General features: G+C 41.0%; 1 protein-coding gene across 1 annotated transcript in view; it reads left to right on the plus strand.

Moving 5' to 3' along the window:
* dnah12 (dynein, axonemal, heavy chain 12) overlaps positions 1–23,433 on the plus strand; it is a gene marked incomplete at its 5' end in the record, with an annotated part of 44,028 nt that overhangs the window by 2,964 nt on the left and 17,631 nt on the right. Inside the window, 35 exons of the mRNA XM_080421135.1 lie at positions 489–580; positions 1,334–1,512; positions 1,612–1,747; positions 1,874–1,999; positions 2,253–2,387; positions 3,000–3,193; positions 3,625–3,853; positions 4,596–4,781; positions 5,273–5,473; positions 5,862–6,056; positions 6,362–6,483; positions 6,582–6,717; positions 6,801–6,947; positions 7,213–7,332; positions 7,485–7,641; positions 8,220–8,392; positions 8,570–8,722; positions 9,651–9,890; positions 10,639–10,884; positions 11,005–11,124; positions 11,229–11,338; positions 12,152–12,335; positions 13,085–13,225; positions 13,651–13,734; positions 13,884–14,072; positions 14,497–14,616; positions 14,929–15,117; positions 15,343–15,494; positions 16,044–16,182; positions 17,086–17,252; positions 17,460–17,715; positions 18,116–18,412; positions 18,811–18,989; positions 19,425–19,617; positions 20,442–20,603. Coding sequence (XP_080277261.1) covers positions 489–580; positions 1,334–1,512; positions 1,612–1,747; positions 1,874–1,999; positions 2,253–2,387; positions 3,000–3,193; positions 3,625–3,853; positions 4,596–4,781; positions 5,273–5,473; positions 5,862–6,056; positions 6,362–6,483; positions 6,582–6,717; positions 6,801–6,947; positions 7,213–7,332; positions 7,485–7,641; positions 8,220–8,392; positions 8,570–8,722; positions 9,651–9,890; positions 10,639–10,884; positions 11,005–11,124; positions 11,229–11,338; positions 12,152–12,335; positions 13,085–13,225; positions 13,651–13,734; positions 13,884–14,072; positions 14,497–14,616; positions 14,929–15,117; positions 15,343–15,494; positions 16,044–16,182; positions 17,086–17,252; positions 17,460–17,715; positions 18,116–18,412; positions 18,811–18,989; positions 19,425–19,617; positions 20,442–20,603 — 5,849 coding nt within the window. The remainder of the gene's footprint in view (positions 1–488; positions 581–1,333; positions 1,513–1,611; positions 1,748–1,873; positions 2,000–2,252; positions 2,388–2,999; positions 3,194–3,624; positions 3,854–4,595; positions 4,782–5,272; positions 5,474–5,861; positions 6,057–6,361; positions 6,484–6,581; positions 6,718–6,800; positions 6,948–7,212; positions 7,333–7,484; positions 7,642–8,219; positions 8,393–8,569; positions 8,723–9,650; positions 9,891–10,638; positions 10,885–11,004; positions 11,125–11,228; positions 11,339–12,151; positions 12,336–13,084; positions 13,226–13,650; positions 13,735–13,883; positions 14,073–14,496; positions 14,617–14,928; positions 15,118–15,342; positions 15,495–16,043; positions 16,183–17,085; positions 17,253–17,459; positions 17,716–18,115; positions 18,413–18,810; positions 18,990–19,424; positions 19,618–20,441; positions 20,604–23,433) is intronic.

A 23,433-nucleotide genomic window follows, 5' to 3' on the forward strand; every position in this document is an offset into this window, starting at 1 on the left:
TAGGTGCCTGACAGACAGAAAATAAATAAATAAATACACTATGAAAAAATATATATATTCATGTGGATCTCAGACTTCACGTGGCCAGTCTGTGATGCCAGTCATCTATGACATATCTCTCACGTATGACTTCATTTTTGGAGTTCAGCCAAAGACGTCAGCAATGATGTAGTATACACACTCGTTTGTGCTCAAATTTGGACAATCCAAGCTTCTTTTGACTTCCATAATCAAATTAAAGTTAAATATTCCAAAAGGTATTTTGTGGCGTTCTATGTTAAGTTCAAAAGTAAAGTCTACTACACACTACTAGAAAATACATCCGTAGCAACACCACTTGTAACGTTTCAAGCATTAGCTCTTCATCAGACAAAGGGGAGAATACAGAGACACACAAACACCTGTATACTGTATTCAGACACCAGGTCCATTTAGTTCCTAAAACTGAGGATTTTACTGTGTACTAATTGCCTGTTTTATGTCTGCAGTTGACAACTATGACTGGCTGGTCAATGGAAGAGCCCAGGCTCAAGTGGAGAAGTTCATGGAAGAGGAACATTCATTTATTGAGTACACTGAGGTATAATGTTTTACAGTATATTCAAGCAGGTTGTCGAGCAGTAAATCATATACTCGTATATTTTCCACTTTAAACAGGGCATTTCACATAAGCCTTGTCAGTCAAATGCTTGATCCTGACACTAATTGCTTTGCCCAAGCGTTAACGGATGCATCCGATTGTTTATGTCTTTGCAGGGAATAAAAGTGCCATCATAATATGTATATCCTGTATTGTAAGTTATATATCTTAACAGGATGTTATTATTATTATACTATAATTGGAGGTGGCTTGTTTGCATTAGGGATGGCCAACCGATAACCGTTAACCGCCGTTAAATCGCCAACCGATTAATACTAACGATTAAAATGAATCGTAAAAAAAAAGGGCCAAAAATGTTTTTAGGCCAAGTCTACACCTGCAACCACACGTAACTTCCACTTTATTCTTCTTCTTCCTCGTCTTTGTATTGGTATTGTTTGTGTTGGAGCGCCTCAGTGCGGCTGCAGAGTTCATGTGCAACCTCTTCCAGAGAGCGATAGAGACACTAGAAACTCTGCTGGAGACACAAAACAAACTGTGTAGACTTGGCCCTTTGAAATAAAATGTATTTTGGCCATTAAAAAAAACGGTTATCGATTAATTAATCATTAAGGCCTAACGGTAATCGGTTAATAAAATGTCTCCATTTGGCCATCCCTAGTTTGCATTGTTGCTCATGACTGTACCCTCAGTGTTTGTAAATGTAAATGTGATTGTGAATGTTTCTCCTAGCGTGTGGAGGAGTTTCGTGTGCTAGCCAGGGAAGTTATCAGCCTCCCAGTTATGGCCCACTTTACAATGGTCCACCTGCACTGTGAGGAGCTGAACCAAGGGCTGGCCAACAAAGCCAAGAAGTTTGCCCAAATTCTTTTGGAGAAGCTGGTCACCGACCACCGACAGCACAATCTTCAGTCAGTCACATGCCTCCTCTTTGCACACAACGTATTCTCCCCTGAAATATGATTCATGCTGAATGTATAATATGTATGTGTATGTGTGTGTCCTCAAAGGATCTGCCGTGAATTTGAAAGCATCAAAGAGAAAGCTCTTCTTGTCCCAGAGAACACAGAGGGCATGGCTGAGATGATTGCTTACATCAGTCACTCAAAGACAAAGGGTATTGCAGAGCTAAATCACGAGATAACGGTGCGTACACTCTATTATAGTTAAATGAACACTAGTATTATACTGTGTATCCTTAACAAATACATCCATGTATGATTCATATAGATTCCTGGGATATGCTCAACCAACTTTGTTATCTTCTGACAGGAAGCCAATCACACATTGAACTATCTCCTGGACGTGCACATCTTTAACTCAGAGGATTTGGAGCTGAATTCCACTGTCCTTCTCTGGCCGCAAAACATCCTTCCTGTCTTTGAGCTCAATGATAAGGTACAGTTCAGTCAGACTGACACTCTTGTCAAGATGAAAACCGTTTATTTGCACTGACATTGCATTGTATTTCATGGTGTGGCTTTGCTCCAGCATCAAATTCTGTAGCCCTGGGTAGGCAACCTGGCCTGGCGGAGATCTACACTCCGATCTGCTTACAAATATAGTGACGGATGATCAGACCAACCAACTGACCAACCGACCGACATAACCACCATTTTCTTTCTTAATTACTTATTTACTCTCTCCCCAGCTGATGGAGAATGCTACACACAAAGCGGAACAGGAGCTTCTGGGAAGAAAGGAAAGGTTGACAATGGAGCTGGAGAAGCTGGGGCGCAGGATGGAGGAGTTTGCAGGATGCTCAGAGCTTGACAAGATGCAGCAGGTACTGTGCTGTGCAGTCGCAAGTGCACATGGTCAAACGAATGTCTTTTGAATTTAAAACCATAATCTGGAAACATCTATAGATACGCTGCTATAGAACAGCATGTTATGGTTATCTAAGAAAAGTAACCTTTAACAGTAGGTACTCATCAGAAATATGAATTCTATAAGACTTGTCCTTTGTGTTTTCATTTGGGGGGGGAATCAAAAACTAACTTGTCATGTAACTTTTTCTTAATTGGGTTATATATGAGGCAATGCAATGATATATGTTGTTGATATGTATGCAATGAATGCTTCTGTCAAAATCCAATAATCAAAGGTTTAAAAAGGGGGGAAATGAAATGAATTCTATGGTCAAGAACTATCAAGGATAATATGGTCAATCAATCTTTTATTTCCATTTTGATCGGTACAGTAGCATTAAAAACAGATCTTTGTAGGTATATTCATTTTAATTTGAACTTATGGCCAAACTATAGGTTCAGATGATTTAACCTGTCTTTGAGCTTAACTAAACTAGCACCTTTGGTTAATTTAATTTGAAGCTTATCTAAAAAGGTTTATTTTTCCTACTCTGCTCTGTGTGTTTACACTTCTTGTTTTTGGGCAGTATGTGACAGACATGAGGACGGTGCAAAAAAAGCTGCAGGATTTGGAAGAGGCCATCGTCTTCATAAACAAAGAAGAGGCCCTCTTCAAGTGGGAATTAACATGTTACCCTGAGGTGGAGGTCATCAAAGAAAGCATTGAACCTTACCAGAAGTTCTTTGGACTGGTGCTGAAATGGCAGCGCACCGAGAGGAGGTTTGACTTGGACTTCATTTTGTATTCCACTTCACCGTTTGTTTGAAATCCTGCTCTGATCTAGGGGTGCAACAGTTAATCAAACTAATCAATTTAATCAATTATTAAAAAAATAATCGCTATTCGATTTTAATAAAGATAATCGATTTGAGGCTAACATTTTAGAACATAGCTTTTTTCTTTCAAGAATAGTTGCTAATCCATTTTCTCTATTTTTGTGTGACACTGGTGTATGACAAGTATTAAATAAGGCTAATCAATATAGTCGATTATTTAAAAAAAAATTACACTGTTATTTATTACTTAAAAAAAATAAGTAATTATCAAAAGAAATTGTGCTTCTCGGTTATTAAAAAAAATGAATAAATAACATAATTGCTAAGACAATATTAACCAATAGTTGCGGCCCCACGCTGATCATCTTTGCGCAGATGGACGGACGGTTCCTTCCTGGGCCTAAATGGTGAACGCATGGAAGAAGAGGTCAACGACTTCTTCAGGGAGACCTACAAGACGCTGAAGTTCTTCCAGCAGAAGCAGAAGAAGGCGGGGCAGGAGAAGGAGAGTGTGACACGGCGGAAGGGAGAGGATCCCGGCCAGCAGGACAGTCCCACCACACTGATGTGCTCCAAGGTTGTGGAGCAGATCAAAGAGTTCAAGGTAGCTATTAGTTCAGCCTAATAGATCATATTGTGGCCATTTTGCTCTTACGTTACAATCAGGAGGGTGGGTCAATATCTTTGCTCTTAACTCAAATGTACTCACTATTAATTGTAATAATGCTTTTTTGTTCTCAATGTGGGGTCCTTGAGGGGGTTCCAGGGGGTCCCCAGCGAAATGAGTAATAGTTTGGAACCACATTTAATTAATATTTTATTGATCTATTTCAACTTAAAATAAATACATCGTGTCCTGAGTTTTTATGTTTGAATTTGCAATAGAGTGGCATTACAAATGTTCTTGTAAGAAGAGCTTACAATGTCATTGATTTGATTCTGTAGTGGACCCTTTGGGGTTTGTAACTGAGTGCACAAATGGAACCAAATAGACCCATTTGTACACTCGCTGTATTAAATTAACACAGTGTATATTGAGGACCAAGAGATAGATTAGGCCCGTAGCCTAATGCATACAGGGTTCTTTAAATGGATGGGAATCACTGCCAATATGTCTCAGAAAAGGATCCATTATACTTAACCACATGAATGAACCCTAGCATCCCTATTGTTGGGCGAACATTTTCTGAAAATAGCAGAAAATATTAGCTCTATAAGTACACTTGTGAGCTTGTAGATTGGCTGCAGTATTTTCTACAAAGAGAAAATATAGACCCCTGGGGGACTCTGATCAACTAATTATTATTATTATGCATTGGTTGTGATTTTGTTGGTTTTGTCAACAGGAGTACATCCCCCTGGTGTCCATCCTGTGTAACCCAGGTATCAGAGCTCGCCACTGGGACCAAATGTCAGAGATAGCAGGGCATGACCTCACGCCAGACTCTGGCACCACGCTGCGCAAAGTCCTCAAACAAGACCTGTCTCCTTACCTGGAACGATTTGAAACCATCAGCACCTCTGCTAGTAAAGTGAGACCACCAGAAATGCTTTCTTTTCTTCCTGCAATCTTTTCTTTGTTCATTTATACAGTGGTGGAAAGTAACTACGTAACTAAGTACATTTACTCTGAAGAAGATGCTCCTGGCATCAAAACGTTAGTCCTGGTATCTAGCACCTTATAAATAAAAAAGGCATTTAACAGATGCTCCAGTGCTTTCCTATTGTGTACTTTTACTTTACTTGAGTAATAATAATAATAATAATAATACATTTTATTTGTATTGCACTTTACATTTGAAACAAACCTCAAAGTGCTAAAGTATGGAGTATGTCCATTTCTGCATGTTGAGTACTTTTATTTTTGGTAAGTATATTTTGATACTTTTACTCAAGCACATTTTGTATTTCTACATTGTGCTATTGCTATCTTTTACTTGAGTAAAAACAAATTAGTACTTCTTCCACCAAATTAAGTGAGTGCTGAATGCTGTCTGTTCACACTGTGTGTCTCTCAATGCAGGAGTTTTCTCTGGAGAACTACATGAAGACTATGGTGGAGGTGTGGGACAGTGTCTCGTTCCGCCACCACCCGTACAGAGAAACTGGGGTGTCCATTCTCACCGCCGTGGATGAGGTTCAGACCATGTTGGATGATCAGATCATCAAGACGCAGACCATGAGGGGGTCGCCCTACATCAAGCCCTTTGAGAATGAGATCAAGGTGGGCACTGTAAGGGTTTCAGTAACCCAGGCTTCAGGTTAATATACAGAGTCACAGACAGCAGAATGGGGCAACAATTATGGACGGAGAAAGAATCTGGGGAAAGTAGATGATGGGATGGATAGAGGAATGGACAGATGGACGGACGGACGGACGGACGGACTGATTGATGGATGGATGGATGGATGGATGGATGGATGGATGGATGGATTGATTGATTGATTGATTTAAAAAAGTCAACAAATGTAAAACTTTCCAAAATAGCGTAAATAGACAATCTACGTGTTGTTAGCTTGTAGATCGGCTGTTTCCGCTATTCGTCGTACTACAAAGTATATAGGGCATACGTGGTTAACCGACTCTGCAACACTCTGTGTGTGTGCCTCAGCTATGGGAGGAGCGTCTCATCCGTATCCAGGACACCACAGAGGAGTGGCTGAAGGTGCAGGCCCAGTGGCTCTACTTGGAGCCCATCTTCTCCTCTGAGGACATCATGCAGCAGATGCCAGAGGAGGGACGCCTCTTTCAAGCCGTGGACAAACACTGGAGAGAGGTTATGAAGCACTGCGTCAAGGAGCCCAAGGTAGCTGGAGAAGCTTGATATCAGTGAAACTATCCTTTGGAATTGTGATGACGCATATACGATGGCGTATATGATGACGCCATCGATACTGAACTCCGGTCGAATCAAGCTGAAACCTTGCCCAAATGTGGGATCATAAGTCATAGATACGTCATAGATAACTGGCTTCTACATGAAGTCTGAGATCCACATGAAGCCACACAGTAATTAGACCCCATCTTGCTATATATCTGAATGGTACATAATGTAGATGTGTTGTTCAGTCACCTCACTGCTTGATGTGTTCAAATGTGTTGCTATGGTAGATTCTCTCAGCCACCTCACTGCCTGACCTGCTTTTAAAACTCCAAGACTCCAACAATCTTCTGGATCAGATCATGAAGGGACTGAACGTGTACTTGGAGAATAAACGTCTCTTCTTCCCTCGGTAGGATCAAATACTATTCTAATGTGTATTCTTTGTCCTGTAGCTTTTGTTGATTTAATTCAGACTTCCCCTCTCCTCTCTTCCACTATTCCTGACAGGTTCTTCTTTCTTTCCAACGACGAGATGCTGGAGATTCTATCTGAGACCAAGGATCCACTGCGCGTGCAGCCCCATCTGAAGAAGTGCTTTGAAGGCATCTCCAAGCTTGACTTTTTGCCTGACCTGGATATCCAGGCAAGTTAGGCTTACTTGATGTTGTCAGTGCATGACGCCATGATCGATAGGCTGTATTACACATTATTCCACTCCCTGTCCAGGCCATGTACAGCAGTGAAGGGGAGCGTGTTGAACTCATCCAGTTGATCTCCACCTCAGAGGCAAGGGGAGCTGTGGAGAAGTGGCTGGTGCAGGTGGAGGATGTGATGATTCGAAGTGTCAGAGATGTGGTTGCTCGCTCCAAAGTGGTGAGATCCCCTGCCCTCTATCCGTACAACAACACACAGTTCATTAGGCCCTCACCATGTACAAAACCACTGTCAGTATGTTTATATCCTATAACGGTCCATTTGTATGAATCCATTGTGAATGAATCCATTGTTTGTATGAAAATGTGTCTATTATAAATCTGTTTGAATATCTGGATAGTTTGTGATGCATCACCAAAGACAAATTCAAGTTGGAACTTTTCATACATCTTAAGATTTCGATGAGATTTGGTTGTTTTGGTAGGCTTACTGTGAGACTCCGCGTAGCCAGTGGGTAAAGGAGTGGCCTGGACAGGTGGTGCTCTGCACCTCTCAGATCTTCTGGACGCTGGAAGTACATGAAGCCATCAAAGCAGGAGCTGGTGTAGGTTTTCATGCTTTGCTTACGTCCATAATTATCCATATTTTTGTTGTGTGAGAGATAAAATGAATGTTAATGAAAAGTCCATTTTTAGCTTGCTTGCTAAAAATAGAGCAAAGTTGAAATGAGCAAAATTGTTTCTTTGTTTCATGCAGGGTTTAAAGAGATATTACGAGCAACTGCAGAATCAGCTGAAAAACATTGTGGAGCTGGTGAGAGGAAAACTACCCAAACAAACCCGGATTACACTGGGGGCATTGGTGACCATCGACGTCCATGCCAGAGATGTGGTTATGGAACTAAGCGAGAAAGGTACACTATAGTATTATTTAACATATGGCAACGTGTTTTGTTATGAAGTGATTGTACTATTGCAATGACGCTGACTGTCTGTGTGCCTAATGTTACTCTAAAGAATCAATACTCTATATCATAATCAAATCACAACACAAGGCCACCAAACTGCATATTTTTGCCAGACCCAGAGGGTCGGCCTACATGAGGCTCTGCCCCCTTTCGTCCATACATGGGCGAAAAAAGACCGGCTGTATAAAAGGGACCCTTTCTTCTCCATACATGGGCATAAAAGGGACACAGGCTGACACGTCATACGAAGTCCGTCATACAAAGTCCTTATAAAGTACTAGGAATTTATTCTGGGTCTGGCAGAACCAGGTCTCCTGGTCTTGTTTATCTCTAACTCGCTATCTGACAAATGGTTCAATTTGGTGGTCAAACATCAAGGTTAGTGATGAGCCATGCTACTCAGCTATGCACACCTCTTGGTTGCCTAGTTTATAATGTAATGTTTTATTTCAGGAAGAAAATTGGTCATTCCCTAGTCAAATAAAGGTGAAATAAAAAATGTAATATAATTATACCCTTTTCAGGTGTATCGCACGAATCAGACTTCCAGTGGCTAGCTCAGCTTCGTTACTACTGGACCAATGAAAACGTGCGTGTTCGCATCATCAACTGCGATGTCAAGTACGCCTATGAGTATCTGGGCAACTCAACCCGCCTGGTTATCACCCCGCTCACTGACCGATGCTACCGAACCCTTGTAAGTCATCTATCTATAAATACACAGAGTGTGTCTGACACAACAGGAATTACATAACCGTTCCCAACGATCGTCGCCCAAGTTAGACAAATACACCAAATGATTATACTGGACTAAAGTTGACCATGATCCAATAATGCCTGGTCATCATACTCCACTTCCTGACCTGTGTCTTAGATCGGAGCTTTCTACCTGAGTTTGGGTGGTGCGCCTGAGGGTCCAGCTGGCACAGGGAAGACTGAGACCACCAAGGATCTGGCCAAAGCCCTGGCTGTGCAGTGTGTGGTATTCAACTGTTCTGATGGACTCGACTATCTCGCAATGGGGAAGGTGAGTGTAAAATTCTATTATGCAATCTGGTTATAGTTTCTTACTGTGCAGCAGAGGTATTCAACAGGGGGTCCGGGACCCCTAGGCGTTCCTCAGAGTTACTACAGGGAGTCCGTCAAATCTTTGTGTGATAGGACTGAACCCTAGCATCCCTGTTCTGAGGAGAACTAGAGGTTTGGTGTAGTTTTGAGGGTTGAAGTGGTTAAATATTTGAAAATACACATTAAGATGAATCCAACATACACCGATGACAGCGTTGTCAAACAAGTCTATGAAGCTATCTATGAAATCTATTGTTCTATCTATTGTTGAGCAACACAATTTTATACAATATGTAGTGGGGGGGGGTCCATTGGGTGAAAACCATTGAAGACCCCTGCTGTAAAGGATAGGATATGGCTCCAGAATCAGTACAGGTTCCCAATTTCTAAAAGCTCAGAATACAGGAGTTTGAGGACAGGTCATGCAATCTCATCATTGGTTAAATCAATGCAGTCCCAGACCAACCACACCAAACCATGCCTAAACATAACCAATATTTAACATAATGCCTAGACTTTTTATTGTATTAGTTTGTTACCTAAACATAACCTTCTCACTCTCTTTTAATATATTTTGACCTTATCGGCTCTGACTGTTCACGCTGTGCATTGTGGAAATTATACTGCCACTATTTTTCAAATGCCAGATTTTTCACATACCGGAAGCATTGCTACATGTATGTCAAATACAATCTGATGGGGACATATTAGACGGCCCTTGGAAAGTGTTTAAAACACATCTAACAACTAGGAAAGTGGAGGTCAGGTTGAACAAATAACTTTCATCATGTCATGTCGGTTTAGCACAGCAGCTTGCTCAGAGTTCTTCATACTCTCAAATATAATGTTTGGGTGACCCGTTATTTTCACGTGCCGTCTCATTGCAGTTTTTCAAAGGCCTGGCATCATCAGGTGCGTGGGCGTGTTTTGACGAGTTCAACCGCATCGAGCTGGAGGTGCTGTCCGTGGTGGCCCAGCAGGTGCTCTGCATCCAGAGAGCCATTGAGCAGAAGTTGGAATACTTTGACTTTGAAGGGACCAGGCTCAAGCTCAACCCCAACTGCTTTGTGTCCATCACAATGAACCCTGGCTACGCAGGACGCTCCGAACTCCCGGACAACCTTAAGGTCTTTCTGCTTTCTTGGACCAGCAGTTTATCAGACATTCGGTTGTTGTTGGCTATATAGGACTGGCACGATCCAGACATTTTAGCAGACGATTAATTGTCATACAAATAATTGCGATTCACGATTTAACTGTGTTTGCGGCATTGAACATTGACACGTAAAATATATATACCTGTATATATATTTGAGAACAAAAATTGCACAGGGCATTTAAATATACAAAGCCTATTACTGAAATATACAAAGCAATTACTGACAATGACTGGTACCAATAATCAAAATAAATAATGTACTGGTGGTATGTATGACCAAAATAGGCCATGTACTTAATAATTTCATAAACGTTCAAAGAATTGTGTAAATTGCTGATCTACAAGCTCACAAATGTGTCACATCGCATTGTGAGCTTGCATGTCTGCTATTTTTGCTATTTGGGATAATTTCAGAACATTAATGACTTTATTATTTTAAATGAATGCCCTAAATGCCCCAAATAGGGACGGCAGATTTAAAGTGGTTATATACGTGCGTGGACATGATGTGGAAATAATAGGAAATAGGCCTATAAGACTTCTGTTAATTCCATCCTGCTGTTTTTATACTATTCTTCTGGTTAGGCTAAATAATTTCAATAATTTCAAATAATTGCGATCAGGCGATTATGCAATAATTGCCGATCACAGAAATACAAGCTGTGCTGTTAATTTACAGCACCGATATCTTGTTTATCTCTGATGTTTCCCTGCAGGTGCTATTCAGAACAGTGGCTATGATGGTCCCTAACTATGCCCTGATAGCGGAGATCTCTCTGTATTCCTATGGGTTCCTTAATGCCAAACCCCTGTCGGTGAAGATAGTGATGACCTACAGGCTGTGTTCAGAACAGCTGTCCTCTCAGTTCCACTACGACTATGGCATGAGGGCCGTCAAAGCTGTGCTTGTGGCTGCGGGAAACCTCAAGCTCAAATTCCCTGATGAGAATGAAGATATCCTGGTACAGTATGTGTGCTGAAATGATGATTGCATGTAAGTCTTTGGATATGCCTGGATTGCTAACCTCATCTATGGTTGTCTGTTTGTGATGTTTTCACACGTTTACTCTCATGACATCCAGGTCCTGAGGTCGATCAAAGATGTGAATGAGCCCAAGTTCCTCTCCCATGACATTCCACTGTTCAATGGAATCACCAGCGATCTTTTTCCCGCCATCTCCCTTCCAGCGGCTGATTATAAGGTTTGTTTATACTTTTGTTTTCACGTGGTGCATTAGCACAATACCTTGTAGTAGTGTAGTTACACTGCACGTTTTCATTCGTTGCGCCATTGTCTCTTTTGCAGCTGTTTCTGGAGGCTGCTGTGGAGTGCTGTCAAAAGACCAACATACAGCCAACACAGGTCTTCCTAGAGAAGATGATCCAGACGTATGAGATGATGATAGTCAGGCACGGGTATGCTACAGTACATTATACTTCACTTCAAAGCACTTTTTCTTCTTCATTCACCTTAAACTGGACCTTTTTTACTGCGTGGCTGTGCAAGAGATTAGCCATCTATGAGAGGGACTGTGTGCGTGTCTGTCTGGAAATAATCTCACAAACTCACTGATCAGCACCTAACTTAGTATGCATGCTGCCAGTAGGCTTTTGTTGTTTAAAAACATTAAAACGTTAAAAACACTTAATCATTTTATAATAAGTTAATAGGGCTGATTCCGCAGAAACCTTGGCCAAATTTCCAAATTCATAAATAACTGATGTCATCGATGACTGACGTCACAGGCTGAGGCTGGCCACATGAAGTCTGAGATCCATATAGGAGCCATTCCGCTTCTATGTGGATCCTGGGATCCACATAATTTCAAAATGTTTAAGCAACTTTTAAATAAATACATTTTGGATCAGATATAGTAAAATCAGGCATGCGGGCTGAAAACATTCCACTTATATCTGAGATGACGTGTCTGATCTGCTCTGCTGTTATAAAGGAAAAATGGAGCTACTAACTCCATGAGATGAAGTTATATGCTGAATGTGTATCTGCATTGCTCTCCATGGTGAACAGCAGTCAGCCAGATAAACATAAAGCCTAGTGCACACAGGGCAGTAGTAGGGTGCCTATCTCCATGATTAGGGCATCATAAAATGTACTGTACTATTCCTCCACCACATGACATAATACAAGTGGAGAAAAATAATAAAGCAGGTTTGTCGATACATTCCAAATTCCCACATGTCATGTGATGATGTTTTTTTGCATGTCAGGTTTATGCTGGTGGGGGAGCCCTTCGCTGGGAAGACCCAAGTCCTGCATGTGCTGGCTGACACTCTGACTCTCATGAACCAGAGAGGCTACAATGAGGAAGAGAGGGTCGTCTACCGGACAGTCAACCCCAAGTCTATCACCATGGGACAGCTCTTTGGACAGTATGACCCAGTCTCTCATGAGGTGGGACAACACCACCTACAAATATCCAATAATAAACCCTTTTCACAGCAGAGCCAGAGTAAATATTATAGTGCTTGTTCAGTTACAGGGGTCTCTCCATTTCTCTACCTCTTAAGTAAACAGAAAATACATTTTCAGGTTGGAATAGCAATTTTAGCCAATCAGAAGAGAGAACTCATGGATACAGGATAAACAGGTGAAATTGGAAGTGATGACACAAAGAAGTGAGCAGACGCAATTTTAACTGGAACATTAAAAAATCGAAGCTGGTAAATGTGCTCTCTCCATATTGGATTAAATTGGCAACCCACATGAAAAAATAAATCTGTTTATTAAAGAGCTGGAGAGAATGGAAAACCCCTTCAATATAGCAAGACTCTAGTAATGATTACTCTCAGAATATAGAGCTTTAACTTCTTAACAAAAACATTTCTATTAACCAAAATATATCACTTACAGCACCTTTAGTATGTTAATACAATATAACTGATACAATTGGTGGTTGTATTTTGTCTCCCTGCTCTTCTATTGAGACATTTAGATCGTGTCAAAGTTCATATCTCACCTAGACACAGGATCTGAAACGAATTTTGACCTGATGGTCAAGATTCAATTTATCCCCTGAGCAAGCAAGCAGGCTCCATCAGCTCAATGTTTTAGTGAAATCGTGTGCATGGAGGTTGTGATCCAAATCACTGTCCCGTATGACATCACGTTTCCTCTCTGCTCGTTCTTTTCTTCATGTTCAGTGGGCAGATGGGATCGTGGCCAACACGTTTCGTGAGTTTGCGTCGGCGGAGACCCCGGAGCGTAAATGGGTGGTGTTTGACGGACCCGTCGACACCTTGTGGATCGAGAGCATGAACACTGTGCTGGATGACAACAAGAAAGTAAATACCTCAATGCTGTAGCGATGCAACAGTTAATGGAAGTAATTGATTGAATCGATTATAAAAATTTCAATTAATTGATCATTTTTATATAATTTATCCATATTTTGGGCATGTGAAGTGAAGATATTTTAAAAATGATCTGATCAATGATCAAAATCTTTCAAGCTCACAACGCATCGTGGTGGGACGCATTGAGAGCTTGTAGATCGGCAATTGTTTTTGCAATTTCCACACGACACCGTTGACAAAGTATAAAAAGTGGTTAATCGATTTATTGCTATACTGTTTCTTGAACATTCAATTGATCGAAAAGGTAATCAACAGAATAATCACTCGATGCAACCTATACAATGCTACAAGAATTTTAGACACAGTCATTGACGTTTTGCACTTACTTTACTCTACTATCCCTCCACACACAGCTGTGCCTGATGAGCGGTGAGATCATTCAGATGTCCAGTCAGATGAGTCTGATCTTCGAAGCCATGGATCTGTCACAGGCCTCAGTAAGTCAAGCGACAGTTAATCCAACCAATTGATTTAATCGAAGAATACGATTCGGCACGTTGCATGAAAAGTTGATATATGGTGATCCAAGGTTTCTGCCTGACAGTGACAATATACAGTATGAGAGGGTTTTGACCTGCTATTTCAGCCTGCTACAGTGAGTCGTTGTGGGATGATCTACATGGAGCCATCTCAGCTGGGATGGGAGCCCTTGGTAACGTCCTGGATGAAGACCCTGCCAGAGGTCCTTCAGAGCCCGGACCACATCTCCCTGCTGTGGGACCTCTTCCACTGGCTCCTGCCACCAGCCCACAGGATGCTGCGCAAACACTGCAGGGTAAGAGCCCTGTTATATCCCACAACATTCCCCACAAAAACATCTGGAGCATTCATGGTAGGACTTGCATCTAGCACACATTTTCTTTCCACAAGCATTAGTGTACTCTCTCTATTTTCCGATATATATGATGAACCAAAGTAGCCAAATTTATACAAGCAAAACAAATTATGTAGAGAAAACAATACAACAGACTAAAAGAAATACAAACACAAATACAAATCTAGCTATAGTGGAATAAACTGTGACTTTGATGATCTGTTTGTTGTTTCGTGTAACTGTCGAATTGCATGGAAATAATATTTAACGCAATCAATCTGCAGCCTGCGACTACAGTAGCTGCATGAGAGTTTCACCATGTAAAGCCAGCCGTGTGAAACGTGCACAGCTTTTCTCACGTTCTCAACGGATTTGTCCTTTACAGGAAGTGGTTTCCACCAGTAACGGCAACACTGTGGTGTCTCTGTGTCGTCTGTTTGAGATGCTGCTCACTGAACCTGTGAAGGACAGTCCTGGACACCAAAATATTCGCACCTGGATAATGGTAATGGACAAAGTCTGGAATAACACAATCCACTATTACCGGTGGTTCCCAACCTTTTTTCCTAGGAGCAAAAGCTGAGACCTCCCACTCGTGTGAGCTTATATGTGCCTTGTTCCCTCCTTTTTCCCTCACCAAATCTTAGCAGAAAATAGCCAATCTACAAGCTCACAATATGTCGTGCAGTGCTTGAATATCTGCTATTTTCTGCAAATGTTCGTGCCCAGAATAGGGACCCTAGGGTTCATGTGTCTAATAGGGTTTTAGCATCAATGCGAAACCTCCCCTCCCCATCGTTTTGTGCTTTTACTGTAGGCAGCCTTTGCCTTTTCCCTGGTATGGTCTGTGGGAGGAAGCTGCGATGCGGACAGCAGGGACAGGTTTGATGGCTTCCTCAGGAAGATGGTTTCAGGGAAGACAGACGGCCATACCATCCCTGCCTCTGTGGGCAAATGGGAATGTCCCATGGACGAAAGAGGCCTCGTTTATGACTACTCTTATGAGGTACTACACAAGGATGTCTCTGAATTGTAATTGTTTTAAATGCTTAAGCCCTATTTTCCAAAGAGTTCAGAAATGTTTGAAAATAAATAAATAAAATCGGAATTTAAAACTTTTTTTTAGCGATTTCCGCCTGTAATGACATGGCCAAAAAAGGGACGTGGGGTTAAAGTGGTTAAACGAAGAAAAACTAAAACAGCTCATTGTAATGTCTTATCTGTTATCCAGTTTAAAGGGAAAGGCCACTGGGTGCACTGGAACGAGGCCATCAAGAACGTCAGCCTGGGACACAAGAAGACCAAAGTAGAAGACATCATTGTTCCCACCATAGACACTGTGCGCTACACATACATCATGGACCTCTGTATCACCTATGGAGTGTTAGTATTCTGTTCATGTACTGAGTGATGCGGATACAGCCAGCAGATCTCTTTGGTTTTGTTTCATTTTATTATAACCATTTAAGCCCTATTCAAAGAAATGCAACAATAGTAATTCTACATGTTCACAACACATCGGATCACTATGCATTGTGAGCTTGTAGACAGTATCTGCTATTTCAACCAGGGACACCAGGGGCGCGTGGACACCATCCATAATAGGGCGAACGAAAAAGAACATGGACCGAATAGAACCGCGTCCATTGAGTTCAATGGAGAAGTGGCGCCCTGTTCTATTCGGTTTCAAGCTATTTATCGGCAAACCTGATATATCGGTTGGGCTCTACTGCATTAAAAATGATTGAAACGTTTGTCGTTCTACACAATCATTTCTTTTTCTCTCTCACAGTGTGTTACCCATTTGATTTATGCCCCTACTATGTGGCATATCTTGGTTAAACACAACCTGTTTAACCACAAGCTTATTATCATCCCATAGTATGTAAAATTGCATGTATTGCTGAACATTCTCTGTGTGTCTTTGCTTAGACCTCTCTTGTTTGTGGGCCCAACCGGGACTGGAAAGTCTGTGTATGTCAAGGAGAAGATGATGAACAACCTAGACAAGGAGCGCTTTCTGCCATTCTTCGTCAATTTCTCAGCCCGCACCAGTGGCAACCAGAGCCAGGTCAGCATTTAGCAATACTTTTTTTAATGGTCTGGCTCTGCAAGAGGCTAGCCATCTACAGTATGACATGAAGTGTGTATTTTTGAAATACTTAAATTTAATAATGGAAGTCAATGGGGCTCTGATTGCCCTAATTTCGGTCATATGTCATAGATATGTCATAGACGACACAGTCTGGTCACATGAAGTTCGTGATCCCCATTGGAGCCGTGTAATTCCCATGTGGATCCTGAGATCCACATGATTAGAGTTTTTTTTTACTCTATTTTTTTTACCACTTATTCCCTATATATACTTCGTTGATCTACTTTTTCCCTCTACACCATAATTTAGCCGAAAATAGCCGATCTACAAGAACATAAGGCGTCTCAACAATGCCCAGGGTTCATGTTAAAGGGAAACTTTGACAATATTAACGTAGCAGACATGTGAAAATCCGACAAAACACATCCCATTGCGTTCTGTGTGGTGAGAGCTCGCTCTCTTTGCACTGTAATATCTCCTTTAGCCTATGCAAAACAACACCTTTTAGCATGTTTCACATAGTCTGGTGGAGATTTCTCTGCACCTTTGAGAGCGAGCTCTCACCAACCAACATTTTCCTTTTTTCCTTTTTCTACTTTGTACATATAGTGTTTTGTATTTGTTGATGATATTGTATTTTGGTGTTATTTTTATGCTATGTTGATGGATTTAATACGGAGGACCACAATGGAAACAAGTCCTCAGGACTTTTTTGTGTTATCCTTTTAGCTCAAATGTCTGACTGTACCTCGTGCTGTTTACATTCAAACCACACAGAACGTAATGGAAAGTGATAGGACAATAAAGTCATAAAGTAGGTTTTGCAATTGTATTCATTTCACCCCACTCTTTCTTTACATTTATTATCACCTCTTCCAGAGCATCATCATGTCCAGGCTCGATAAGAGGAGGAAGGGCGTGTTTGGGCCTCCTATGGGAAAAAAGTGCGTAATATTTGTGGATGACATGAACATGCCCGCTCCGGAGCAGTTTGGGGCACAGCCCCCCATCGAGCTGCTTCGACAGTACTTAGACCATGGAAACTGGTAGGTATGAGCTCTGAGTCTCCACTACAAGCTCATTTTATAAGTCAACTAATTCTAACTCTTGAGAGTGTACAAATGGTAACAAAGTTGCCAGAGGTAGCAAAATGAAGGTCCTTATACACACCAGGAGTGCATCAGTGTGTGTGCATACAATGTCTATCACATATACAGTCAGATTTGTTTTCCTCTTGATCTCTGGTACCATAGGTATGACCTGAAGGACACCTCCAAGATCACCCTGGTGGACCTGCAGCTCATCTCAGCCATGGGGACCCCTGGTGGCGGGAGGAACGCTGTGACACCTCGCTTCCTGCGTCACTTCAACATCTGCAGCATCAACGCCTTCAGCGACGACACCATGGTGCGCATCTTCTCCAACATGGTGGACTTCTACTTCCGGAACAATCATTTCCCTCCTGAGTGCTTCACCGTCGGCAAGCAAATTGTAGCTGCTACTATGGAAGTGAGTTCTCAAAAGACACACAGTGACGGCCCATGAACGATGAGGCGTATTTCTCCATGTGTGAAAGCCCTCATATTGAGGAAAAGCTGAAAAATACACACATCCCAGACTTACTAGGCTGGGTGCTGGATCAGTTGAAAATGAATGAAAAACGCACACCAGGATATGCCCCCATTTACAAGTGTTAATGGTTTAACGTTTCGAGCCACCAGGCTCTTCCTCAGACCTTCAAGAGCCTGGTGGCTCGAAACGTTAAACCATTAAAACTTGCAAATGGGAGCACAAACTGGTGTGCGGATTTAATTTATTTTCAACTGCATGAAAGCCTTCAAAAAACATCACTTTTCTCCGTCATATATTTGATGTATTTCTCCGTTAATATGCTTTCTTATCCCCCAAGGTGTACAAGAAAGCCATGGAGAACCTGCTTCCTACTCCAGCCAAGTCTCACTACACCTTCAACCTGCGGGACTTCTCCCGCGTCATCCGCGGCTGCCTGTTGCTGAAGAAGGAGTCTCTGGACGACAAGCGCGGGATGATCCGCCTGTTTGTCCACGAGGTGTTCCGCGTCTTCTATGATCGCCTGGTAGACGACAAAGATCGGGCCTGGTTGTACCAGCTGATGAAGGACATTCTCAGAGACCACTTCAAGGAGAACTTTGACCAGGTGTTTGATCACTTGAAACAAGACACTAAAGTAAGTTGACATTAATGTACATGGTATGGAACCACTTTTAACAGAGATTTCAGGTTTCAACTACCTCATTGGCAACATAGAGCACAAATTCCAGCTGAATACAAAATTATAAATCAGAAGGTACACAACAGTTGGTTCTGATCATGCAATGATTGGCCGAGGCCAGTGTTATTTGCTAGTACATTCTCATAAAACTCTCAACATCAAACCTTGACACAGTATTTCAGTACAAATTGTTGCGTAAAAGCAAATAGAACACTTGGGGTTGTGTTTTGAACAAGATCATGGCTTTGATGATCTCCAACCACAGCCGTGATGTTATTCACCATAACATACTCCCTCTCATGTTCTGTCTATTGCTTCAATAAAGTGTATTATTCAAATGTTCCCATTCACAGCTGGTTGAGGGAGACATGCGTGATCTTATGTTCGGGGACTACATGAAACCGGACGTGGAGGCTGACCATCGCCTCTATGCTGAGGTGCCGTCCATAGAAAGCTTTGGCGAGGTGGCAGAGTTCTGTCTGGGTGAATACAATCAGACTCATAAGAATCGCATGAACCTCGTCATCTTCCGGTAAGTGGTTTAAGTATCAGAATGTTACATTGGTATGTTATTACATGGCTTTGATTCTGGTTGGACAGTCGAAGCATTCAGCGGTCTGTTATTTTTTTTATAACAGACCGCTGTTCTGCCCCTGTTTACGTTTGCTATGGAGACAGAAGCTTGTATTTTGTGGGAAGTTGTAGATTTTTTTCCAGAAGTACAGTATCCATGTAATAAGTGCAATGATAATATGGTTAGTGAGCTGGTGATAATTGCAAAATGAACCCCCTCACGGCTACATACATGCAAATTTAGGGGTATTTGACAAGGAAAGGTTTGAGAACCACTGCTATCTGTACGTGATCCTTACATAACATTCTAGCATCTAAAACAAGTCATATTATGATATTTAAAAGGTATTCGATTACCTATGGATTGAATTGTATCTCTTGTGTTGCACTGTAGCTACGTGCTGGAGCATCTGTCCCGCATCAGCCGTGTGTTGAAGCAGGTGGGGGGCAATGCCCTGTTGGTGGGGGTGGGAGGCAGCGGGCGCCAGTCCATCACCCGCCTGGCGACGTCCATGGCTCACATGACCATGTTCCAACCAGAGATCACCAGGAGCTATGGCATGAACGAATGGAGGGATGACCTCAAGGTAGGTGGCCTCCACAGACTCGGGAGACACTTCTTTGTCCCATAATGTTTGATATTGTAGATGCAACCTCGCCAGACATTATTGATCTCCTCCCGTGGGACTTGTGCGCTGTGGAACATTTTGTGAACTCGTCTGGTGCGTGGGGTGCAACAGTTAATCGAACTTACCGATTTAATTGATTTCATAATAAAAAAAAATAATAAAATCATTTCTTTAAAAAAATACCAAAAATAGAAGTTCTACAAGCTCACAAAGCATCGCATCCCGAATCGTTGTGAGCTTGTAGATGTTCTGTTTTTGTTACAGTATGTTTGCATGACACCATTGTATGACAAAATATAAAATAGGGCTTAAGTGGTTAAAGGTAGGGTAAGTGATATTTCTTTGATAAAAAGCAAAAGGTTTTTTGTTAAAATGTTTAAGCACTATATTCTGATAGTACTCATAGGAAAGAGTACCCATTTATCAGCTTTTTACTTTTTTTATCTGATCATTTCTTTGTGTAATCACTTCCAATTTCACTTGTTTTATCTGTATTCTGTGTGAGTTCTCTCTCCTGATTGGATAAAATAGGTATCCCGACCTGTGAAAATGCATTTTCTGCTTACTAAAGAATATGGAGCTATTTAACACTTATTTTAACAAACAAATATCACTTACCCTACCTTTAATCAGACCAATCAATCAATGTAGTCGATTATTAAAAAAAACAATTATAATTCATTTTAGGTTGATTCGATTCGATAGAATAATGGAAGATACGTAGCTGCAGCACTAGTTTTCCAACAATAACCTGTCTCTCCACGCTCATCCTTATACTGCAGCTGCTGCTGAGGAACGCTGGAGTGAAAGGTCAGAAGACAGTGTTCCTGTTAACTGATGCTCAAATCAAAGAGGAAGCGTTTCTAGAAGATGTGGACAGTGTGTTGAATACAGGAGAGGTCCCTAACCTGTTCCCTCCGGACGAGAAGCAGGAGATCATAGAGGTACTTTTACTGTACAGTGCATTATATGCAAGGCAAGGCAAGGCATTTGTACTCACGATGCGCTGTGAGCTTGTAGATCGCCTATTTTATGCTGTTCATGAACAATTTGGAAAGTGAAAGTGGTTAAGTCTGTGTATGGATTTTATAATGTAAAGTATTAACAAGAGCTTGTGACTGAATAACATCTACAATTGGCTCTATTGGAACTCTGGTTCTTTTTTCCATTTCCTGAAAATAAATGTTTTTGTACATATAAGGGCGGTTTCACACTGGATCCGTTTTCATTGAAAACGTTTCCCAGTTCGAATGCTGGCCTGCATTCACATTGGCCAAGATGCAATCGCGCCAGAGAACACATGCATATATACCCCCGATCCTATAGGTGGCGGCATGCACATAGTGTTTCTTCTGTGGACACAGACGTCATCAACTATGCGACAATGTTTGTGCTGGGCTCGCATTAATATAGGGTTTCAAAACCTGGTGAAACACTTGTGTGCATTAGCGCAAGATGAGGATACAGGAAACATTCAGTCTAAATGTACAGTTTGCTAACCTTCACAACTACTACTACTTTTGCATTTGAAACTTTAAATTTCTCTAAATATTATAAACTTTCACGACAGCTTAAGTACAAAATGAAAAGGCAACTATATGGAGTTACATTTGTGTCTTTATTAACCAAACAAAAGAAAAACATTTGAGAGAGAAAAAATATAAACAGAGCAAAGAATAGTTTTGAATGAAAACAAATTAAAACAGCAAGCGAAAAATAATAATTTGTAAGCAAAGGAAATTATATAAACAGAACAAAAACATATTTTTAATTAAAACAAATTAAAAACGCAATCAAAAAAATATATTTGGAAGCAAAAAAATATAAGACTTGAAAGAAAATAAAAAATAATTGAGAACAAAACTTTTAAAATTCAAGAGTAAAGAAATAAGGAAAAACTGTTTAAACTACATAAAACAAAATACTTAGTAAAATGTTTGGGAAATAAAATGTTTTTAATGTTTTTTTTCCTCATTTGCGAATGAAAGTTGTTTTTTCTGATTGCAAAATGCCTTCTCTCTCAAAACCTATGTCTTTGGTCTCGATTTTTTTTTCTCTCTCTTGGATTTGTTTGTGTAGGGGTTAAAGTTCAGAAGGCGGGTCCTACGCTGATAGATGTAAGACACCTCTCCATTGGTCACTTGGAATCTGAGTGCCAGCTCCCCCTTCCTTATGTAGCTTGTTGAATGCAGGGATGGAGGTGTGTTACGGCCAGCATGGTTTTTTGATTGATTGAATTATTAGCAGTTTGCAAAAAAAAACTAAAAAACATGAAAGTATAATGCAAGGTCAGCTAAGAGTATTTAAAACCCAAGAAAGATGACTTGTTTCCATTGGGGTCCTTTGTACTCAATTCATAGAGACATTTAATGACAGACAGATATACACTACTATGCAAAACATCATAAAAAACAAAAACAAAAAAAATATGTACAGTAAACAGTTTGAGTAAACAGATTGATGGAATACTTTATTAACAGTAGGTACAGATACAGAGGTACAATTGTACAATGATTGTTATAAGGATAACACAAAAAGGCTCGTTTCCATTGTGGTCCTCTGGGACTGAGGTCAGAGCTCCATTCCAGCTCTGGACGCTACACTATTCGTTACAATATTGAGCATTTTAGGCTATTAGCAATTCAGATGATTCCCTAATGTTAGGTTTCTGTTCTACTACAGTTTGTGATCTGTATTTAAAATTGTTGTATTGTTGTTACTGTTATAGTAGGCCAGTGGTTCCCAAACTTGGGATCGGGACCCTCAGAGGGGGTCCCCAGATTAGCTTAATGGGCAACATTGGTTTCTCTCTCAACAATAAACAAACCAACCTATACAGTATAAGTGTATACAGGGTAACACATTTCTAAAGTGACAATTTAATGACTTTTAAGACCTTTTTAAGGCATTGTGCGCTTGTAGTTCGGCTATTTTCACAATATTTATCTGTGGAACCGAGTCAAACTAAATGCTTGTCAGGGTGGGTGGTCCCCAGTTCAAGTATGATTATTTTGGGGGGTCCCCAGTTCAAATATGATTATTTTAGGGATTCACAGCCTGAAGCACACTATCAGACGAAACGTTTCCAAAGCAGTCTATCTGGAATGGGCCTGGCCAATAGGCCAGTCACTTCAGCCTTGCCTTAATTAGAATAACGAATATAACATAAAATAATGTAGCTTTATTTTATAATTTCAAAGGGTTCCGAGGCTGTGAATCCCTAAAATAATCATATTTGAACTGGGGACCCCCCAAAATAATCATACTTGAAGTGGGGACCACCCACCCTGACCCAGGCATTAGATTTAGTTTGACTCGGTTCCACAGATAAATATTGTGAAAATAGCCGAACTACAAGCGCACAATGCCTTAAAAAGGTCTTAAAAGTCATTAAATTGTCACTTTAGAAATGTGTTACCCTGTATACACTTATACTGTATAGGTTGGTTTGTTTACTGTTGAGAGAGAAAACAATGTTGCCCATTAAGCTAATCTGGGGACCCCCTCTGAGGGTCCCGATCCCAAGTTTGGGAACCACTGGCCTACTATAACAGTAACAACAATACAACAATTTTAAATACAGATCACAAACTGTAGTAGAACAGAAACCTAACATTAGGGAATCATCTGAATTGCTAATAGCCTAAAATGCTCAATATTGTAACGAATAGTGTAGCGTCCAGAGCTGGAATGGAGCTCTGACCTCAGTCCCAGAGGACCACAATGGAAACAAGCCTTTTTGTGTTATCCTTATAACAATCATTGTTACAATTG

Source organism: Gymnoscopelus braueri (genome assembly GCF_963280865.1).
Source record: "Gymnoscopelus braueri genome assembly, chromosome: 23".
NCBI classification, from domain to species: domain Eukaryota; kingdom Metazoa; phylum Chordata; class Actinopteri; order Myctophiformes; family Myctophidae; genus Gymnoscopelus; species Gymnoscopelus braueri.